Source organism: Caretta caretta, chromosome 2 (assembly GCF_965140235.1).
Source record: "Caretta caretta isolate rCarCar2 chromosome 2, rCarCar1.hap1, whole genome shotgun sequence".
Classification (NCBI taxonomy): domain Eukaryota; kingdom Metazoa; phylum Chordata; order Testudines; family Cheloniidae; genus Caretta; species Caretta caretta.
Window position 1 is genome coordinate 102,625,040 of NC_134207.1, and position 21,944 is coordinate 102,646,983.

At 38.6% G+C, this 21,944-nt stretch overlaps 1 protein-coding gene and 1 long non-coding RNA gene across 7 annotated transcripts in view; one reads left to right on the plus strand and one right to left on the minus strand.

Moving 5' to 3' along the window:
• Positions 1 to 21,944, minus strand: part of MBP (myelin basic protein) — a 174,027-nt gene that overhangs the window by 5,449 nt on the left and 146,634 nt on the right. For 3 of the 4 annotated variants that reach the window (XM_048840084.2, XM_075125341.1, XM_048840087.2), the window contains 3 exons: positions 4,862 to 4,966; positions 3,489 to 3,524; positions 2,780 to 2,812 (listed from right to left, as the gene is read on the minus strand). In XM_048840084.2, coding sequence (XP_048696041.2) covers positions 2,780 to 2,812; positions 3,489 to 3,524; positions 4,862 to 4,966 — 174 coding nt within the window. The remainder of the gene's footprint in view (positions 1 to 2,779; positions 2,813 to 3,488; positions 3,525 to 4,861; positions 4,967 to 21,944) is intronic. The other variant, XM_048840085.2, reaches the window with a different exon arrangement.
• LOC142071060 (uncharacterized) overlaps positions 1 to 21,944 on the plus strand; it is a 42,954-nt gene that overhangs the window by 549 nt on the left and 20,461 nt on the right. For 2 of the 3 annotated variants that reach the window (XR_012667011.1, XR_012667013.1), the window contains exon 2: positions 4,302 to 4,361. This is a non-coding gene — a long non-coding RNA (uncharacterized LOC142071060). Of the gene's footprint in view, positions 1 to 4,070; positions 4,362 to 21,944 lie in introns of those variants that run through there. The other variant, XR_012667012.1, reaches the window with a different exon arrangement.

A 21,944-nucleotide genomic window follows, 5' to 3' on the forward strand; every position in this document is an offset into this window, starting at 1 on the left:
TTATAAAGTAACTGCCCGAGGAGGAGGAGAAGTACTAGAACAGGGTTTCTCAAACATTGTCCCCTTACACAACTAGGGAAAGACACCTCCCACCAACCTCTTGTTGAAAACGTTGTTTACAAGTTGTGATTTTGGTGGTCTATTTCAAACACGGACAGGGTCAGCATGCTAACTTCACCTTTTTGCTGAGTAATTTCCACTTCAGGCTCAGCAAAAACAGAACTGTAAATTTGGATTTTTTAATTATTTTTTAATGAATTTAATGCTTAGTAAAGTTACCAGATTGAAAGTCCTAGGCACTAGATCCCTCCAGGTGCAAGCTACAGTGTAATTCAGTGTCCATGCCTAATCACTCACTGGCCTGTTTATGGAGACTACCAATAGTGTGCTGCTGCCAAATGTGATGAGGAAACTTATCCATTAAGAATTGGACTGAGACCATCAAATCAGTTTACAAAGGTAATCACACAGCTGCCAAATGGTAAAGATTTTCAGAGTCGACCTGGAATCAAACGAGTAGTACAGCAGTAAAAAAGGTTCTGATTTGTTATCCTGTCTCCTGAACTACCCATTTGCCCTTCAACAAACAGGTCCTGCTTTTGCTGAGTCCTAAGTAATAATTCCTATAAGAAATGGAAAAAAGAATACTCTCTTCCTTCATTTTCAGTGTACATCTTCTGAAAGAGGTTGAAGCCTCCCCAAGGGAGCCAGGCTCATAATTTGAGAAAAACTGTTCTGGAGCAAAGGAAGTATCTGTATAAAAGATAGTTAAAAGGCAAGAGACAATCAAAGGACAGTGAGAGTGTGTTGGCAATTTTGCATCCCTAATTCATTCACAAAGCAGGAGTGAAGTTTATGTGGAATCCTGCTTCCTTGATTTTTCTCTGTGCTCTAAGAGCCAAATTTGTATTCGATTCGTTGAGATATCCTTTTGTTCTTAAACAGTAAAGTAGAAAGAATAAATTCACAGATCTATTCAGATACAATATTACAGCTATCGATCATGTTAACAAAGAAAGTAAAATGGACTATCTGAACTTAGTTGTGTATAAGAGATACTGCCAAGATGACCTAGTTTTAAATTGTTATAAACCTGGCAGGAAATAGCCTTCCTTTCTAAATCTCTTAACTTGTATTAAATCCCATATTCTGTAGCAGAAGTTTCCCAGAAGTCATTGGGCTTGATCATGCCTGTATTGAAGTAAATGGCAAAATGTCACTCTATCTCAATAGACTGGGTCTGCTTTGGATTCAATTCTGCAATCATTTAACTCTCTCAGCTCCCAATTGCTTCAGTGTGTGGATCTGATGATACAGCCATTGAGAACTCACATTGGCTTCAATGGGAGTCATGCAAACAGAGCCACTGCCAAATCTAGATTTAATGTTTATAAGAGAGAGAATGCCATACCCAACAGCTGGGAAGTCCATGGCTGTGTTGCCAAAGCTGTTAACGTTTCTGCTGACCCACCAGCCCTATCGCAGTAGGCCGAATTCTGTGTGGTGAAGAACATCACCAACACTTACTTGAGTTAGATTGGACCTTCTTGTGAATGGACTGAGCACCCTTTCACCTGATGCTCAAGATTTTGTTCCTACTACAAGAACAGAAGCAATTAAAAAAAAACCTATATATATTGTTTGTCAAATGGAGAGCAAAGTAATTAGCAAAAGAACTGAGGCTTTTTTCAATCTTTTAATAGGCTGTTACAAATATTGAACCTTATGCCGCAAAGTGCTGAATGCCTTTCACTCCCATTCACCTTCTTACATTGTAGGTGGGAACTGAGGATTGGGCTTTCTGAAACCAAAACTTACAGTCCTTCAAAATTCCCATATATTACTGACTTCAAGGGGAGTGTTATTTGAGAATTAGCTCCAGGATTTAGGCCTGATGGAGAATTTCAAAAAAATAAATAAGAAAAACCTTAGAGAAAATTCTTGACAGTGTGATTTTAAGAATTCACACACATTAGAGTCTTCTGCCATCCCATTGGTTAATGATTTCTCCCATCTCATGAGCACAAAGAACACCAAACCTCTGACTTTGAGAAAATAACTTTTGTGTTCTAGGAAATAACTACACTGATAGAAACCATTGGCATTTTAGAAGCTTTAATATACCATTTAAGATACTTGTGGTAATCTGCCCATGTGTGTAATGAAAGCTGAAGTGAAATAGAAAATAGGATTTAGTTAGCTGTGAGATAACTGTGCTGGTCTGCTACTCGATACTGTCCATGTTTTAAAACATAACTGTAGAAAGAGCCTATATAATAAGCAGTAGTATTGATCTCTTCTTTTTAAAAGGGACTGCAAAAACGTATGACAAAAATGTACACACTAGAGACAATATTAGCATATAGAAAAATCAGGCTTATGCAAAAAGTTCCCTGGCTCTTTCAACCCTATCCCCAATTCTTCCGCTCCCCGCAAAAAGAAAAGACAAAGCAGTTAAGTCTTCCAGGAGCCTTAAAGGAAAAGAGGTAGTTTTGCCATGCAGCAGACGTGCTCCATTTGTGCTAAAGCAAAAGAGATTATATCACTGTAAGGTTGACAAGCTTCTGGATAAGAGCAAGCAACAAAATTACGACCATAAACAAACTGCTGTGTAGGAGGGGGAAAGTGAATCAAAAGGAATAAAGCAAAACAAACACCAAAATGAAGACCGAAACATGAATGTCAAGTTGCTGCAGCGGCTTGAAAGGCAATGGTGAAAGATATACTTTGGCCTTGGTAGACCAAAATGGCTGTGAATGAAAGCACATTCATCACCTACCCAGCTAAATCTGGCGAGGGATAATCCTCTCCCCTGCATATGTAAGAAACAGAAACAGTGATATGATGATCACCATGAAGGAAAGGGTGCTCAAGATACGTGAGAGAAAAAAGAGAAACAGCGAACAGAGCTGGTCAAATAATAGACGCATAAATTTGTGAACAGTCATTCTATTAAATTAAAAATACCAACATTCACAATTTATATTATTTGATCTATAAAGTTAATTAAATAATAATAAAAAATTCTTAAATGATTATTTGAATAGAAAACAGACAATTCACAATTAGAATTATTTGCAAAAATTATTTGACCAGCTTTGGTTTAACAACTCAATTTACTTACAATTAACAACATGGATCTTCTTGTAATCTCACCAGCTACTTATAGGCATTCTCAGGGTTTGGCTGAAGAATATGTTTTAAAATATTATGAATAATATTTTACATTTAATTATCAGCTTTCATGAAAGAATCTCAACATGCTTTAGATCAGTGGACAAGCAGTATTATTGCCATTTTACAGATGGCTAATCTGTGGTCATGCAGCAAGTCAGTGTTAAAATCGGAAATAGAGCCCAGGTCTCCTGACTTCTACTCCCCTGTTCTAAACATTGGTGATGATACCTTTTGAGTAAACGAATATGGCCACCTGAACAGGTACATATTTAACCACAATAATTAGATGGGATCTTGGGGAAGACACTTACCTTTGCCTGCACTGGGGGTGGTGTCCTAGGTGACACCTACAGAGCAATAGAAAAAAAATGATAAAACACAAGCAGCAATAGATACAGTACAACCATCAAGGGTTTGCTCTTCATCCTATAATTTGGATAATGTCTGATTTCATCTACCTTCACATTGTTTAAAGAATACCTTTCAGCTTTCTCAATAGCATATACAGTGGACATATTTTTAAAGTTAATTCCAGTTTTAGGGGTATTCCCCATCATAAAAAAATTAAAAGTATACTAGATCCAATAATATGTTTAGGATTGGAATGAACTTTTTAAGTGCACGCAATATATATTCCTCATTTTAGGTATTTGTCTCCATTCTGCAACACAGTGGTACCTTCCTTTCATGACTGAAGATATTAACATCAGGAATGTTGATCTGGTGAAGCTGATATTAATAGAAATAGTATTAATTAATCCAAATCCATTAGCCTATGCTGTTTAAGGTTTCTTGCACTTCTGTCTTTCTCATGTCTGTCTTTTGGGTTTTCGTTGCACATTTGGGCCTCAGCAGATGGAGAGGTCTGCTTCAAAGAGGATAAAGAAGGGAAAAGGGATTATCTGTGGTGCCAGTGATCATTTCACAGCTGCAATACATTTGAGGCGACTTCTCTCAAGTGGGAAGCATTCTGAAGTGCTTTCAAGGATTATTAGGCTCAGGCAGTAAAGTTTTTTATGATATCTTTGCACAGTACTCAGGGATACCATTTTGTAGAATGTTTGAGGGAGACATAACTCTATAGTTGTTTCTCTGATTTTGTGTTTGTTTTTTTTTCATATTAGTATGAAGATATCCAGGTTCAAAGCTGAAGAAAATCCTTCTCCTCAAATAACATCACTCAGGTAGGGAATCAAATCTGGGATTTTTTTGTTTATGCCTTCAAAAGAAATGCCAGAGTCTAGCTTCTCTCTTAGAATAGAATTAATTTATTAAATCTAGTAAGTGCTATTTTAAATGCACTATGCCTTGAGCACCACTTACCTTTTTTAAACAAAACAAAAATTTGAATATGCCTTATTTCAAGAAAGGCAAATAAAAAATTTGCAAATGGTGAAGCTGTTTAATAGCATCAGTGATTAATGTTGGAATTTCAATACGTTAATGGAAGACTCACCCATTTCCATCCAAAAATTTTTCCTACACAAAACTAGAAGTTGTAATAGCAAAGTAAAATAATTTTGATGTCAAAATATAATTATTCCCTCAAAAGCACAGACAGAACATTTTATCGACAGTCTCAATTGCAACAAAATGGATAACCTACAGGTACTGTTTAGCTGCCATTAAATCTCAAATTACATTTAACTCTGCCAGAGAACCATGAAGGGAAGGGGAAACTTACGATGTTCTTGAAGAAATGGACTACTGGGTTGTCATCACCAGGCCGCCCGTGCTGAGACCTCTGGGGCATGGAACCTACATGGCTAGCTCTGGCTGCATGTATGTCCTGAAATGTAGGGTGGATATATTAGTAAGTGCTCTGAGGAGACCAAGATAAATAATGACCATTTGAAGAGAAAATGCACCAAAAGGCATACTCACAGAATAAAACTAAAAGAAAAGAGGGGGAAAACTCACAGTAAAACACACAAGAAATCGACAGAGTTTATGATCCAATGTCTTTAGTGCATACAAGGCCATGCACTCTCTATAGAACAGCAGAATTAAGTAATACATACGCATCTTGTGTCCATATCTGTGTGTATATATACACATAAATACACACACACCCCTTTAACATTATTGAAGTCCAATATCACCTGTGTTAGGCTGAGGTATTCCGGTAACAGAAGTTAAATATTTGATTTCCTTGTAAGTGGAATCATGGAATCAGTAAATTAGATGTGCAAACTTAGGTGGAAAAAGGCCTCTTAGGTCTTGGAGTCAGTCTCTGTGCCACAGCAGTAATGAGCTGAGTAGCACCTCTTTTCATTTCTAATGTGCAGCACAAATTTCAAACATTCCGTCAATGAAAGAGCGGCTCTATTTCAGGCTGAGGAGAGTTAAGTGCAACTGATGGCACCATGTCATCTCAGCAGTGCTTCAAGTGATGAGGAGAAAAATCCAAAAAAGCAGAGGCAGAACAAGAGCAAGGCTATTAAATTCATGGAGACTAACTAGCACAACACAGGTTTCAGAGTAGCAGCCATGTTAGTCTGTATCCGCAAAAAGAAAAGGAGGACTTGTGGCACCTTAGAGACAAACAAATTTATTTGAGCATAAACTTTCGTGAGCTACAGCATCCGATGAAGTGAGCTGTAGCTCACGAAAGCTTATGCTCAAATAAATTTGTTAGTCTCTAAGGTGCCACGAGTTCTCCTTTTCTTTTAGCACAACACAGTTACCTGTGATAAATGTTTTATGCCACGGTGAAAATGGTGTCTACTCTATTATGTGAAATTGGTGCTACATCTTGCGTTAGTATCACAAAGATGGAAATAAGAATAGTTAGATGTGACTGATCCATGTTAAATTCATGAACAGTAGAAGGTATAAGCTTTCCTTCTTGAAAAACATAATAGCCAAAGGCCACACCAGAAACTCCAACAGAACCAAACTAGATCACCAGGGAATAGAGAAAACCTTGAAGAGAAGGTGTCATAAAGGTCCCACCAAGTATGACTGCTTCTCTGAATATCTAGTGACATTAAAGACATTCAGATTGATAAAGGATGGTACATTTCTTGCTACTTAAGATCAAGTATATCTGTGCAGTGAAAAAAAGTAGAGTCTAAAATAATATGAAGAGACAGAAACAAATTAACTCTGATTTTATTTCAGAGGAACAGCCGTGTTAGTCTGTATTCGCAAAAAGAAAAGGAGGACTTGTGGCACCTTAGAGACTAACCAATTTATTTGAGCATGAGCTTTCGTGAGCTACAGCTTTATTTATTTATTTATTCAATTTATTTGAGCTGTAGCTCACGAAAGCTCATGCTCAAATAAATTGGTTAGTCTCTAAGGTGCCACAAGTCCTCCTTTTCTGATTTTATTTGTCACTGACAGCAAAACACACAACCTTTCCATATAACCTACCTAATGAGACAATGTAATCTACTTGTCAGAGCACTGGATATGGACCCAGGCCTCCTGAGTTTTATTCCTAGCCCTACTGCTGACTGATTGTATGATCTTTGACGAATAACTTAACCACTCTGGACCAGACTTTTAAAGATATTTCGGCACCAAAATATGCAGATAGGCACCTAGTGGGATTTTCAGAAACACCTAGCTGTCTAATTCCTAATGGGGTCAAATGGGCACTTTTGAAAATCCCACAAGGCACCTCTGCATCTTTAGTTGTCAAACCATCTTTAAAAGTCTTGACCTATAGTTATTGTTTGCCAAAGATCAACCAATCTATCAGGGTTGGGAGTTTTTAAAAAAAAAAAAATCTGTATGAAAATAAAAAGCATTGTTCCTCTTGCTATGATGATGTGTATATATCATATATATGATATGCATGTAATATAATCCTTCGGAAAAATGAGTTTCAAATTAGTTATTGCAGGAAAGTTCAGCTCAATATTTATTAGGTTTGCTCTCCCTGTGCCGATGGTGTATATTATTATACCACTTAAAAAGTAGGACTTTAATGGATTTTATTGGGACTATGCAATTTCTATGAGATTATGCAATCATCCTGCACTTCCTCCCACAATTAGCTTTACTTTTCCACTTTTTAGATGATAGCCAGAGCTATGGATTCATATTACCGGGTGACAGAAAAAAATGGCTAGCAGTGAATGAAAAACGGCCTAGTTTAAGGCTATGACGATGTTGCTAGAATGTCCAGTTTTAACTCACATGACTTTTTTTTTTTTTTAAACCAACAGGATAGCAGCATACAAATATAGGTGGTAGTTGGGGTGATTGCTGTTTTCTGTGAATGTTCCATATTAAAGGTTTCAGAGTAGCAGCCGTGTTAGTCTGTATTCGCAAAAAGAAAAGGAGTACTTGTGGCACCTTAGAGACTAACCAATTTATTTGAGCATAAGCTTTCGTGAGCCACAGCTCACTTATCGCATCCGATGAAGTGAGCTGTAGCTCACGAAAGCTTATGCTCAAATAAATTGGTTAGTCTCTAAGGTGCCACAAGTACTCCTTTTCTTTTTCCAAATTAAACTTTTCTGTTTTTGGGACACAGCTTCCACGAACCTCCTTTCTCTCTCATTTTTCCCTGGCTAGTGTTGCTGCCTCTACTGCTGTGTTACTGAAATCAAAGTGGATGCTAGTCTACTGCAAATTTTTCATAGTGTACACTGTGGAGAACTTTAAAGTGATACTTTTTCAACCTGATGAAGATGGGCTTGAGAGCAGTTTGAAATGCTATCTCCAGACTCTCAGCACACATGCAAAGAGAGGAAGTATGAAAACAGAATACATGAAGGGCATTGGAAATTAGAGGGTGGGGAGGAAGTTATTTATTTAAAAATCTGTAGCTAATAAAGAAAGGATCACAGTCAAACAGGGATTATTTTTTTCCGAACTGGAAACGTGGATCCTATTCGTGGTGTGTGGATGCCCCAGCACAGTAGTTCAGAACACTTTCACTTGTAGTGTCCAATAGGGGTCACACTCCTTACAACGGCAAAGAGTCCTGTGGAACCTTATAGACTAACAGATGTATCGGAGCATAAGCTTTTGTGGGTGAATACGCACTTCGTCAGATGCATGTCCTTACAACCTCACTCTCTCCCTCCCGAGAGTACAAAGAGTGTAGTGACGCGGACCACCACTCAGTTTCTTTGGATGGACCTAGGCAGTACAGCCAGAACAACAATAGTATCCCCATTTTATTTAGTTAATTTGGATAGTTACTTTTTATTTATTGTAGCCTTAGTGTTCAGTAGTGTTAGGCTGCCTTTACACTACAAGATAAGTGTGTGATTCACCTACCTGCATGTACACATGTAGCATAACCATGGTAGCACAAGTAGTGGCAGCCGAGGCTTGGCTTAGCTGTTCCAAGTATTAACCCATCTGAAACAGGTGGGTACATACTCAGCACAGCTAAGCCATGCCTCATCTGCCATTACTTGTGCTGCTTCAGCAACTCTGCTATTTATACTTGTGCTATCTTGACAAGAGCTAGCACAAGTATGTGTACACAAGCAAGGGACATCACACTCCTAGTTCATAGTGCAGACTTAACCTTAATGTTACCTCTGTTTTTTTTTTAAAGGAAGAGAGTTACATTTTAACTTTATTTCTGTTTTGAATTAGTGTATTAGGATTTTAGTTGAGCTATGTCAAAACTGAGATTCCCCAGGCTTTAAATTATGCCCCTCTACATGCGGGGAGGGAGTGCCATTCCCCTAACGGTCATTCATGGTAAGTGTCTTTATTGCATGAGTGAAGACCATGTTGTCACTAAGCGTGTGTCTTCTAAGCTTCTAAGATGCTCACACAGAAAGCGTGACAGTCCAGGTGAAAGCTCTTTCTCATGGAAAAGTACATGAGGGCACTGTCAGATCGTGAGCCAAGGCAATGCTGAGGAAGTTGCTGTCTACCAACACAATCTGTCTATGATCTAGTCACCAGAGATGTGACACCAGGTTCAAGAGCAACAGAAAGACCTAGAGAGGCTTTGCAAATTAATTTTGGAGCAGTCAGAAATCCCTGCTGTCTGAAAAGTGAGACACTAAATTGGTTATGACTCTTCTCTATCTCTGGTGTCTGGCAGGAGAAAGTCATCCTAAAAGTAATTGATGAAGTCAGCACAGAGGAAATCAGTGCTAGAGCCCTCAGTGTCCTGTTCAGTACTCGCAGAAGAGAGCACATAGAGATGAAAGTCCTAAAACCGTGGCTCAGGACTTACCGAAACCATCCATCTTAGCACCAGTGCATCAATTACAGTCTGCCCTGGCACTGTCTTTAGCAGGACTAATTTTGATAAGAGCATCTCACTCGGCATGTTGCAGTATAATTGTAGCCATGTCGGTCCAGGATATTAGAGAGACAAGGTAGGTAAGGTAATATCTTTTCTTAGACCAACTTCTGTTGTCAGAAAGATGAGAAGAGTTCTGTGTGGTTCGAAAGCTTGTCTCTCTCACCAACAGAAGTTGGTCCAATAAAAGATACGACCTCACCCACCTCTCTCACTCAGCACAGGCAGTTTCAGCATTTCAGAGCCCTCAAAGCAGCTAAATGAGACAGGCTTCCTCAACTCAGATGTCTTTTGAAGGGGATTCCACAGCACCGAAATATTTGTTTACATCTCCCTTGGATATCAGAATAACTCCAGCGCCTGGTTTACCATTGTTAAAGTCTTCTAGTTCTGCACTATCTAAACCTCCTCTCCATGAAAGATCAAGAATACCCGTGATAAAGATTTCTCTTCATCATCAGAACAGTAGGGCTGTGAGTAGAAGTCCTACTCAAATTTTAAAATCCTGCTGTCCTATCAATAGAAGGATTCTCATCAGATTCCAGTGGGAGCCCTCCACCTAAGAAGCTAGCAAAAAGAAAATAAAAACAGAAAAGATGACACAAAGGAGCTTTTTTATGAATGTCAGGGTTTAAATTCTAATTACTCTCGTTGGTATCCCCCAAATGGGATGAATGTATCTTAACCACATGGTCAACAACCTTGGCCATATTGGTCTCTGTGGCAGCAATATCTGCAGCATCCAGGGGAAGTTCCCCCACAGTAAATGGCATATATGTGTAAGTCACCTAATTCAGTTTTTCAAGTGTCACCTCATTTCCTGTTCAGATTATGGAAACAGAGGAACAGCATCATTCTAGTGATGGAGAGTTACCGGTTCACCAGGAAGATTAAGCTGGATGTCCACATTCTTCTTCTTTTTCTTCACTTGAAGAGACTATTTCATCCACTGTGCCTCTGACAATTGATACATTTAAAATGTTTCAGGAATTATTGAAGTGCATAAGGGGAAACACTGGAAGTCCTATAAGAAATGGTACAGGAAAAGGCATAAACTTTTGATACTTTACAACCAGCATCTCAAAATAGAGTTGCTCTTCCTATCAGTGAGGAATTTTAGAATAGAAAAAGAGCTTTTGATTACTCCCTCCTTGATTTCAGCTACTTCAAAACATGCTAATTGTAGATATCAAGTACTATCCAAAGGTTTTGAGTATTTTTATACTTGTCCATCTCCATCTTCGTTGGTTGTTACTCCTGCAAATGAAGAGTCGAAACAATTGGGAAAGTCAGCTCCCAAAGAGAGAGAACCAAACAGACTAGACACTTTTGGGAGGAAAATTTATTCATCAGCCTGTCTGCAAGTTAGAATAACTAATTATCAAGCTATGCTTTCTAAATATGATTATCTACAATAGAACAAACATCTGACTTTAAGGACAAGTTACCTACAGAAATTAGAGAGGAGTTCAGATCAATTTATGGGGGCTAGTTGATTTCTAAAATAGCTCTTCAAACTGATCTGGGTGCAACTGATATTGGTGTCTGTTAAACAGCTAAAGCTATTGTTAGGAGATATGCATCATGGTTTTCTGCACCAGATTGATACAGGGAGGTACAGACAACCACGGAAGATTTGCTATTTGATGGATTGAGCTTGTTTAGATGAAACTAAAACAGATGAGACCTTGAGTTCATTAAAAGACTTAAGATCCACTTTTAGATCTCTTAAGTTTATATGCACCTGCATTTAGGAAGAAACAGTGTTGCCCATGTTCCTCCTCCTCAAAATATACTAAACTTCCTCATACTTTTACCAGCAGAGATCTTCTGACTAATCCAAGAAGAGATTAAGATATCAAAAAGATGACGAATTCCATCGTCCTCTTTGGTAACCTCACAACCAGGACAGACACAGAGACATCAGATTCGATGTGATGGTTGAGGATCTTGGACTAATCTACAAGGACCAATACCTGTTCCTCCCTCCTTTTTGATTCTGCTTTTTCTTTTCCCAGGAGACTTGGATTGGAATCATCACAGATAAATGGGCCCTTCAACTTCTCAGAGATGGTTATGTCATTCAGTTTCAGTCTCTGCCTCCCACCCATACCTGATCCCTTTTCTCACAAGCGTACATCTAGAATTAGATGACCTAATCAACCTAGGACAGGTTGATTGAATTGGTACCTGAAGAATATGTGGAAAAGGGCTTCCGTTTTTCATATAAAAAAAATAAAGGAGGTTGGCATGCGATCTTAGATTTTGGGAATCCAAAACAAATACATTTGGCATGCCAAGTCTTGTATGGTAACTCTTGCTTCAGTTATTCCCACTCTAGATCCCATGGATTGGTTCATGACCCTCAACTTGCACAAAGCGTATTTTCATGTGTCGGACACATTCTGCACACAAGTAGTATCTTCAGTTTGTGGCTTTGGCAAATAATTATGAATTCCAACTACCGCCGTTTGGGATTTCATCAGCTCGGAGGATGTTTTAACCAAGTGCCTATCCATACTGTCTGAATAGGCAGAGAGGTGTAAGGCAGACCTTCTATATTCTATATGAGAATAGTGTATCCAGCTTTGTATCAGTCTGACAACTCTTCATCTTCCAGGGAAGAGCAATGGTGTAGCAGACTCACTAAGCAGAAAGGTGACCTTGTCCCATGAATGGGACTTAAAAGATTAATTAATTAGTGGACCAAATCTTCCAAAAGTGAGGGTTTCCCCAAATAGACTTGTTTGCTTGGAATCAGAACAAAAAGTGTCTGTTTTGTTATTGAGCAGGAAAGAGCCTGGGATTCATAGCAGACACTTTCATGATTTGCTGGTCACACCATTTGATGTATGCCTTCCCTACTTTTCCTTTAATTCCAAGGGTGATCAGGAAGATAAGGTAAGAAAAAGATTGGGCTATACTAATAGCTCCTAATTGGCCTTATCAGTTCTTGTTCTCTGATCTTCTAATAGTGTCCAATCAACAGTTTACCACGCTGCTGATTCAGAATGACATGATATCACAAAATCACAGCCTACTCCTATACTCAAATCCAGTGTTCCTACATCTCATTGTTTGGGTGGTTTCTGGGTGTCCTCATTGGATATTCTGTACTGCTGAAGAACATTATCTAACTTCAGAACAGGAAATAACACATTCTGCTAGTGGTATGTCTTTTATTCTGGGCCATATCCAAGGATCACATACCTTCTTGGTGTGTTGTATTCCAATAATCTTGGATTACTTATTACATTTAAAGTGATTTGGCAGTGATTTCAGTATTTCATCCACCAGTGGAAGGGGGTGCAGATTTCTGAGGGGCTTAGTTCAAGTTCTTACTCCTGTAAGAAAGATTGCTCCAACATGGGATTTAAAGCTAGTGCTTTCTTCTATACTGGAACTTCCTTTTGAATCTCTAGCAAACTTCCTAATTCAGAATTTTGGCAATGAAACGGCAGTTTTGGTGGCTATTACCTCAGCAAGTAGAATAAGTGAACTACAAGTATTAATTATAAACCCTCCTTACAAGGCTTTTCATATAGAAAGGGTGACTGAGACATAATCTGTCCTTCATTCCAAAAGTATTTCAGCGGAGTCGCATTTTACATGGGGGTTAGGTTCTAAAGTCAGCACGTAAGGTGAAAATCACATATAGTCAAAATTACCCTTGAAAATCCCTTAAATCACCCATAAAGTACAGTATACTGTACATGGTTTTGTGTATACAACCCTGTACAGTAATAGGTTTAAATGTATAATGTATACAGTAATGTACAGTATATAATGAGTACATATGCAAAATATAATTTTATAATACTGTATTTTTAGTTACAGGGGGTTGTCAGGAGATGATGGCTTGATGTCGATCCAGGAGACGGAGAGAGAGTTGTAGACGAAGTGGTTGGCTCTGGTTGAGCTCAAGAAGTTGATTGCATAGGTTCATCTGCTGCTGGTTGTTTGTTTTTCCTTGAAAAACATGGTGATCGGCAACTGTCGCTGTTGTCTCTTGAGCTGCTCAAACATTTCTTGATACGGTCTCAAATCGTCTGTAATACTACGTGTGATTTTGAGGCTTCATTCCATAGACGGATCATATTCAGAAATTAAATCATTCAAGTGTTTCGCTGCTTGGAACACTTAAGCAAATTTAGGAAGATTCCAGCTTGTTGGCTCTTCTTGTTCCTCGTCATCATCTTCGTCTTCTGTAGACAATTTTATCAGTTCCTCTAACTCTTCATTAGTCAGTGTTTCTCTGTGGCTCTCAATTAATTCTTCAATTTCTTCCTCAAGGATGTCAACAAAGCCATCACCACCCATTTGCCTGTCCACCTGAATAATGCATTTCGCTTCTTTGTCAATGGTCAGGAAACCTTTAAAATCATTCACACATTCTTTCAATAGGTTTCGCCAACATGCATTGACTGTTTCAGGCTTGATTGCATCCATTGCCTGTTTAATATAAGTGATGCAATTAACAGTGTTGAAGGACTTCCAACACTCCATCACATTAAGATTGGGATCAGCATCCATAGCGCTATGTATCCGTGAGAACGCAAGCCTTGTGTCTGTGGCCTTGAAACAGCGAATCACGCCTTGGTCGAGAGGTTGGAGGTGGTATTTGGGGGAGGAAACATTACTTCAACCTCGTTATGCACAAACTGGAGTGCCGCAGGGTGGCCAGGAGCATTGTCTACGATCAGCAACACTTTAAAGTCAAGTCCTTTCTCTTTGAGGTACCGCTTGACCTCCGGAATGAAACACTTGTGGAACCAATCCAGATATAATGCTGCCATCACCCAAGCCTTTTTATTTGATTGCCAGAACACAGGCAGGAGATTTTTGTTCTTGCCTTTCAGGGCATGGGGATTTGAAGTCCTCTAGAGCAAGCCCAACTTTATTAAATGCCCAGCCGCATTGCCACAAACAACACAGTCACACAGTCTTTAGCTGCTTTGAAGCCGGGGTTGTCTTTCTGATTTTGAAATGTAAGTGCAGTTGGGCATTTTTTTCCAGAAGAGCCCAGTCTCATCAGCATTAAAAACTTGTCCCGGAAGATAGTCCTTTTCTTATATGATTTTCTTTAATTGTTTGGGGTGGGCTTTTGCTGCTTCTTCATTGGCAGATGCAGCTTCACCAGTAGTCTGCACATTTTTGAGGTTGAAGCGGTTCCTAAAACTGTTAAGCCAACCTTGGCTGGCTTTGAATTCCTTCTCATCAGAAGGCTGTCCCTCTTTGGCAGGAGGTTTGAACAGTGCATAGAGGCTAAGAGTCTTTTTTCGCAACATGTTGCTATCGATAGGCACACGTTTACGGTTCATGTCTTCCAGCCATAAGTTTAATGCCTTTTCAGTCTTCACTAAAAACTTATAACGCACCTGACTCGTCACTTTAGCAGTTATTAGAGCACTTGATGCCACGGCTTGACGAATTTCTCTCTCTCGAATCTTGACGGCACGGATGCTAGATTTGTTGCGGCCATATTTATCCACCACGTTGGAAACCGACATACTGTCTCTCAGTAAGTCCAACACAGCCAGTTTTTCCTCCAACGTTGGAACAGATCGCTGTTTCTTCAGTTGAGCACCAGATGAAGCAGTTGGCTTGCGTTTAGGGGCCACGTTGTACGAAAAATACATATCTTTAAAACACGAATCACACGCGGCGAGATGCTCGCATGCGGGAACTGAGACCGACTGAGGGAACAGCGGATTCATGTCTCACGCTCACTCAGGAGCATATGCTTATTGAGTGGAATGGTGGGCACAATCGCCCACACTGTTTACAGATATCTTGTTGTTGGGTTTTTTTGCCGAGTGCTTATAGTTGAATTTGCGTAAGTTAAATGTGCGTATGATGCGACTCACCTGTATTGGACTTTCAAATCAGTTTATTAATTTACCAGTCTTCTTTCCACGACCTTATTCATCTCAGCTGAAGTTAAATTACATGTGTATCTTGAATGTCAAATGATCATTGTTATACTATCTGGATAAAACAAAATCTTTTTGTAAGACTTCAAGACATTTTATTGCTTATGGAAATAAATCTAAAGGGATGGCTATTTCATCTCAAAAGCTTTCAAAATGGGCATCTGATTGTATTAGGACTGTATATAATATTAATAAGTCCTTTAAAACATTCTTATTCATTCACAAGCAACATCGGTTGCATGTCTAAGTTGAAAGCCAATACTGGAGATTTGCAGAGCAGCTACCAGAACTTGAGCTCATACATTTACAAAGCATTATTTGTTAATGAATGCTTCTCGACTGGTTGCCCATTTTGGAAGGGAGGTTTTGCAATCTCTTTTCAATTAACTCTTCGCACCCACCTCAGTTTAGGGTGACTGCTAGCTAATCATCATGACTGGGATGCACTTGTCCAGTACTTAAAGAAGAAAGAGTGGTTACATACCTCATAGTAACCATGGTTCTTTGAGAAGTCTGGACATGTTGCTCCCATGGCCTACTTTCCTTCTTGCAATTCGGAATCTTACACGATGGATTCTGGGTGGTGAAAGAACTGAGTGGCAGTTGCAGTCACTGCTTTTTGTGCCCTTAGGAGGCAGATCATGAGGACTTGACTTGAGAACAAGCATGACCCCTACTGGACACTACTAATGAAAACGTTCCAAGCTATTGCACTGGGGCCACCACACACCATGACTGGGATCCACATGTGCAGATATCTCAAAGAACCACAGCTACCACAATGTAAGTAACCACTCTATATTTCGTATTCAATCTTTATGAGCATGAGACAGCAGGTAGGAATTTAAATGGCAAAGCTTCACTCATTCATATTCCCAAGGAATAAAAATGAGTGCTCAAGCAAGTTTCATGTCCCAAAATGAATCCTGCAGCACCACTGTTTTAAATCATTCCCAGCTCCCTTCCCACATCTTGAGCTAAATTATATTTGAACCATTTTGCTATGATTTTATCCTGCAGTTATCTAGTTTAAAAAAAAATCTCAAAGCCTTCATTAATTAGACTTAACTAGACATTCTGCAGTGGTATATGTGATGTCACTGGCTAGAGGCCTGAGATCCTCATTCTTTGCAGAGTAAATAAAGTAGAATTAGAAAATGAACTGTGGAAATTGTCATGAATAAGATTTCTCATTTTCTTTATGTTAATGACTTAAAAACTAGGTGTAAATCACCATCTAGGTCTATAATCAGTTACTGTATACAGTGTATGCCAGTAATCTGGTTTACTGAAAAGGATATCATGCGAAGTATACAGCGAATTAAGTATTATGGACATAGATTCTGCTGTTTGTAGTGCCAACAATTTCATTACAACCGTTAGTTTTTTGATATGGTCCTTTTTAAGAGGGATGAGCTAGTCATGGGACCTAAAACCAGGAACTGGGCTGTTGTTCCTGCTGACCGTCCTGTGACCGAGTTCAACAACTTGTGTTTATCGGTTCTCCAGATGCAGTGCTTGCTTCATGTATTAACCTCTGTAAACATATTATTCTAAATTTGATGCAACAGATAATTACCTTATTTCCTTTTAATTTAGGATGCATTTGTAAACTACTGTATTTACTCCCTTTTTCAGCTGAACTTTGTGCTTTTTATTACTCTGAAGGCTCTAAGACTCAAAATCAATGAAAAAGAAAGTAAAATTGGAAAAACATTTCTTAGAATCACAAATAACAAACAATACAACCTACAACCAACCTAAGAAAATCCGTTCACTGAAAGCCCATAGTATGTTGTTTGAGGGTCTTTAAAAAAAGAAATAACCCTGCTGAGTTATTTACTTAATTCTTGCTGTTATACAATTTTGTTAAAGTAAGTCTTTAAATTAGTTTATCCAGTCAATGAGTTTTATATCAATACATGCTGAAGACTACCATATCCTGGTGTACTTTTGAAGTAGATGCTAGGCACTAATTGAAATGATGGGCACCAATATCAAAACCTAATAAATATGAAGGGCACGTGGCACATCAACTATACTTTAAAAAGAGGCCATATTTACCTTTTGTTGCTTCCTTGTGATACCGGGGAAGTTTCCACTCTGTACAGTGTGATATTAGTCTTTATCACTAGATGGAGCTGTGACACACAGATTGCCAATTAAAGTTTGCAGCCCCTTTGTCAGATAATTTCATAGGGTTTTCTATGCCTCACACCTATTATAAACGTTAAACTTCTACATCAGTTTTAATATTGTGCAGCACTTGCAACTCCTGAGGTAATCATTAATAAGGCAAGATTAGTTTCCGTATGTTACATTCAGTGATCATGTTCATAAAGTCTAGTCTTGAATTGAGACCCTTTGAATTAATGAATTGGTTTGTGAACTCAGAGGGATTTGGCCATTTGCTTGCAGGTACATTTTAAAATAGTTTGCTGACATAAGAGAAGTATATGAGTTTTATACATTGTAGTCAACAACAAAGAGCCAGCCTTCTGTCCAAACGGTGCATTCAGAAACCGAGGCCTGGTTTACATCTAAAAACTTAGGCCAACCTAGGCTACACTACTCAATGGTGTGAAAAATGAACACCCCTGAGAGACATAGTTAATCCAAACTAAGACCTGGTGTAGACACTGCTAGGTTGACTGAACAATTCTTCTGTCAGCCTAGCTGTGCTTCTTGAGGGGTGGATTTACTACAGTGATGGAAAAACCCCTTCCATCGCTGTAGCAAGCGTTTACACTTCAGCAGCACCACCATAGTACTTGTACAGTAGGCATACCCAAAGACTCGATTCCCCAGTATTCGCAGGAAGCTTGGTGTTTGGGACTCAATCAGCTGATCCTAGTGAATGAACCCTGCTCTGTATTCCAGAGAGAGGTAAAAAGCAAAGGTCACTTTTGTTTGACTAGTTTCATGCCACAGTGTGTGTATTTGCCTGTTTTTATGGGAGAACTGCCTATACCTAGGTTTCAGTATATCAATTTGTGAATTCATTGTGAAATTGGTAAATATAGTATCACTAATTTTCAAAAGAAGTTTCTAGGAATTTCGTGGGGAAACTTTGTTAATTAGCCAAGAACAAATTTTCATTTCACTTACTGCAGATACTGTGTATAATATATAGGCCAAAATTTTTCAAATCTGGTTACCTTCTGGTTCAAGAGTAGCCTGATTTTTAAAGGTTCTGAATACCTGCATCTCAAACCAACTTAAATGAGAGTTGTGGGTGCACAGCACTTCTGAAATCAGATTTTGTCTTTGGGTGCCTAAATATGGGTCTAGCTTTTGGCACTCAAATTCAGAAATTTTGTGTGTAGTTGATATCTCTCTGCCATCATCTGAAAAGAGAGTCAGAGAGAGCACTACTTGGGTCGTTCGTTGCTGGTGATTTTTGGAATTCCAAGGCTGTTCATTTTATTCATTAAGATGGGCCAAAGCCACAGTGTTCTGACTTGCTACATTACAACTACCCCATAGTTCAGATTTTGATGTCTCTTACTGCAGGTAAAATTGCCAGTACAAAATATGTACCTGGTTTGGTGTTTTGTTTTTAAACCTTTGCCTCCCATACTTTGAGGATTTGTTAAAATGTCTTTTTTTCCCCTCGGATTTATTAGCAATGAGTTTGATATGTAACTCATAAGCCACCAATGATGTTGGTTTGTCCATAGCAATAACTGTATTCATCATCTTGGGTGGAACTACTCTCATGAATAAAATTACACGTGCAGATTTGAGCAGTAAAATATCCTTTTTGTGTCAGACAGCAAAGTTGCATTCTGCCACGGTTTCATTTAAATTTCATGAATATTGGCCTCTCAATCTTGTATTGGCCTCTCAATCTTGGGCTCTAAGTCAGACAAAGAAGTAACCTTGAGTTTGTTGCAGAGGGAAATTGACAGACAAGCACTTTAATTATTAACAGCAGTTTTACCATTATGCGTACTCCCTGTGCTAAAAATTTACCTCCATCATGTAACTTATGTATTGACACTGCCCACAGTAACATGCTTCAGGGACTGTCTTCGAGAAATGGCAAAGCCCACTTTTCAACAAAGTACTATGAATCAAGGTTTCATCCCCATTCAATCGCATTGGGTTTTTGGGCAAAGTGAGGAAGTTTCTAATTTATTATTTATACCTCTGCCATGACAGACAGTAGGATTTTACAGGTAAAATGGGTGCTTAATTTAATATTTGCATAAAACAGCTCTCCATTTATGCCGATTTATAAACCATAATCTGTTAGTGTACATATCACATCCAGTTCACTATCTTCAACACTTCACCGACAAACCAATACTACGCTTACTAGCGCTTGTCATCCTTGTGTGGTGGTTTGATCATAATCAGTAGCAGGCATATAAGTGGTGGTACTAATACGTATCCCACAAAATACTTGTCTGACTTCCCTTCGCACAAACATTATGCTAAACCCTGCAATGCCTACTCATCCAATTCAACAAAGTATATTTTCAAACACAGAAAAACTTTTAATGGGAGTTAACTGCCATTTAAAAATCTTACCGTAACAGGATTGCTCCTATAAAAACATAATAAATAAATAATGGCAGGTAAATGTAGTATCAAACCCCTAATTATCAGTAAATATTTAAAATGTATTAGTGGCAATAATATTCTGAAGATCAGCCTTAAATTAATTTTAAAACAATCTTTAACCTTTGTTATAAATAACACATCTGGACTTTAGATGAGGAAAACTGAAATCATTTTAAAAATCTAAATTTACTTTTCACAATTTATGCCATTGTTTACTTTGAGTTTCTCCAAGTGGAGGATGAAAATGAACTAGTTATTTTCATTTGAGCTGGGTGGAAACAAACAATATGTGTTTTAATACTGTTAAGTGTATACATCTATGAATGCAGAATGCAGGCCATACTTACAGGATGGAGGAACTGTATCCTGGGAAGCAGTAATAATGAAAAAAACACTGGGGGTTGTGGGGTATAATCAGCTGAACGTATGCTCCCTGTGCAATACTGTGGCCAAAAGGGCTAATGCAGTCCTTGGATGCATAAACAGGGGAATCTTGAATAGAAGTAGAGAGGTTGGGTTACCTCTGTATTTGGCATTGGTGTGACTGCTGCTGGAGTAGTGTCCACCGTTGGTGTCCACAATTCAAGAAGGACATTGATAAATTGGAGAGGGTTGAGAGAAGAGCCAGGAGAATGATTAAAGGATTAGAGAACATGCCTTGTAGTGACAGACTCCAGGAGCTCAATCTATTTAGCATAACAAAGAGGTTAAGTGTTGATTGATTACAGTGTGTAGGTTCCAAATGGAGTACAAATATTTGATAATGGGCTCTTTGATCTAGCAGAGAAATTTATAATACAATCCAATGGCTCCAAGTTGAAGCTGGACAGATTCGAACAGGTGTGCATTTTAACAATGAGGGTAATTAATCACTGAAACAATGTACCAAGAGTCGTGGTGGATTCTCTATCACTGACAATTTTTAAATGAAGACTGGATGTTTTTCTGAAAGATCTGCTCTGGGGATTATTTGGGGGAAGTTCTATGGCTTGTGTTTTAGAGGAGGTCAGACTAGATGATTACAATGGTCCCTTCTGGCCTTGGAATCTGTGAACTGTAGATTATAGTCAGTTTCCTGGAAATTTCACGTTATAGCTCTCATGCATTAGCACAGTATCATTAGCATGAGCTTTGAACACTGAAGGAAAATGTTACTTTGGAATTGAAAGATTTCCAGGAGTGTTTTTGTTCTTTTTAATTGGCTGTAAGTTTTTTGAAATAACTTTTTTACTTCAGGCCAAATTTGCATGACAGGGTCCTTTTCAGAGGAAATTGCTGTAAAACCATTTTACTGGTGTTATGTTTTCCTTTAAAAAATAATCTGCTGGAAAAGGACTCAATTTGTGATGAAGATACATGCCCATGAGGGACTAAATTGTCCAGTTCATTTTATATGGGCTACCAAATAGATAGCAACAATTATTTGCTGTTATTTAAATTGGTCTTAATCTTCTATGAATGACTGAGCACCCTCTGCTCCCACTGATGTTGAGGGAGCTGAGAACCTTGCAGTAAAAGGTCCATAGGGTGGGTATGACCTAACAATTTAGAAGTGAAATGCTCCGTTTCTAACCCTCTGAGCCATCCCCAAAACCCTGCAACTGTCAGTTTAATGAGTAACTCATTTGTTTTGCCAAATAGATTTAAGGATGCTCTCTTAATAACATCTCTGCTGTCACCAGTTTAAATAAAGAACCTGAATTGGGCTTAAATCCTGAGCAAGAGATTTTATTGTAATATAGAAACTTGTCAGCTACAACTTCCCAGGACTCATTTTCAACTAATCTTATAAGTGAAAATGAGTCATGGATGAGGGGCTAGAGAATCTCATAGTGAAAGTCTGTTTAGAGTTGTGTATATCCTGCAAGAAGCTGATATGAGGAGTATTCTTATTTATATTAAAGTAGCATCTAGGGACCCCAACTGAGATTGGAGTCCCATTGTGCTAAGCACTGTTGGTTTCACCCACGCTTGTTTTCTACTAACAATGTGGTTTTAGGGGTGTGAAAAATATTGGTGAGAACTTGCTTTAG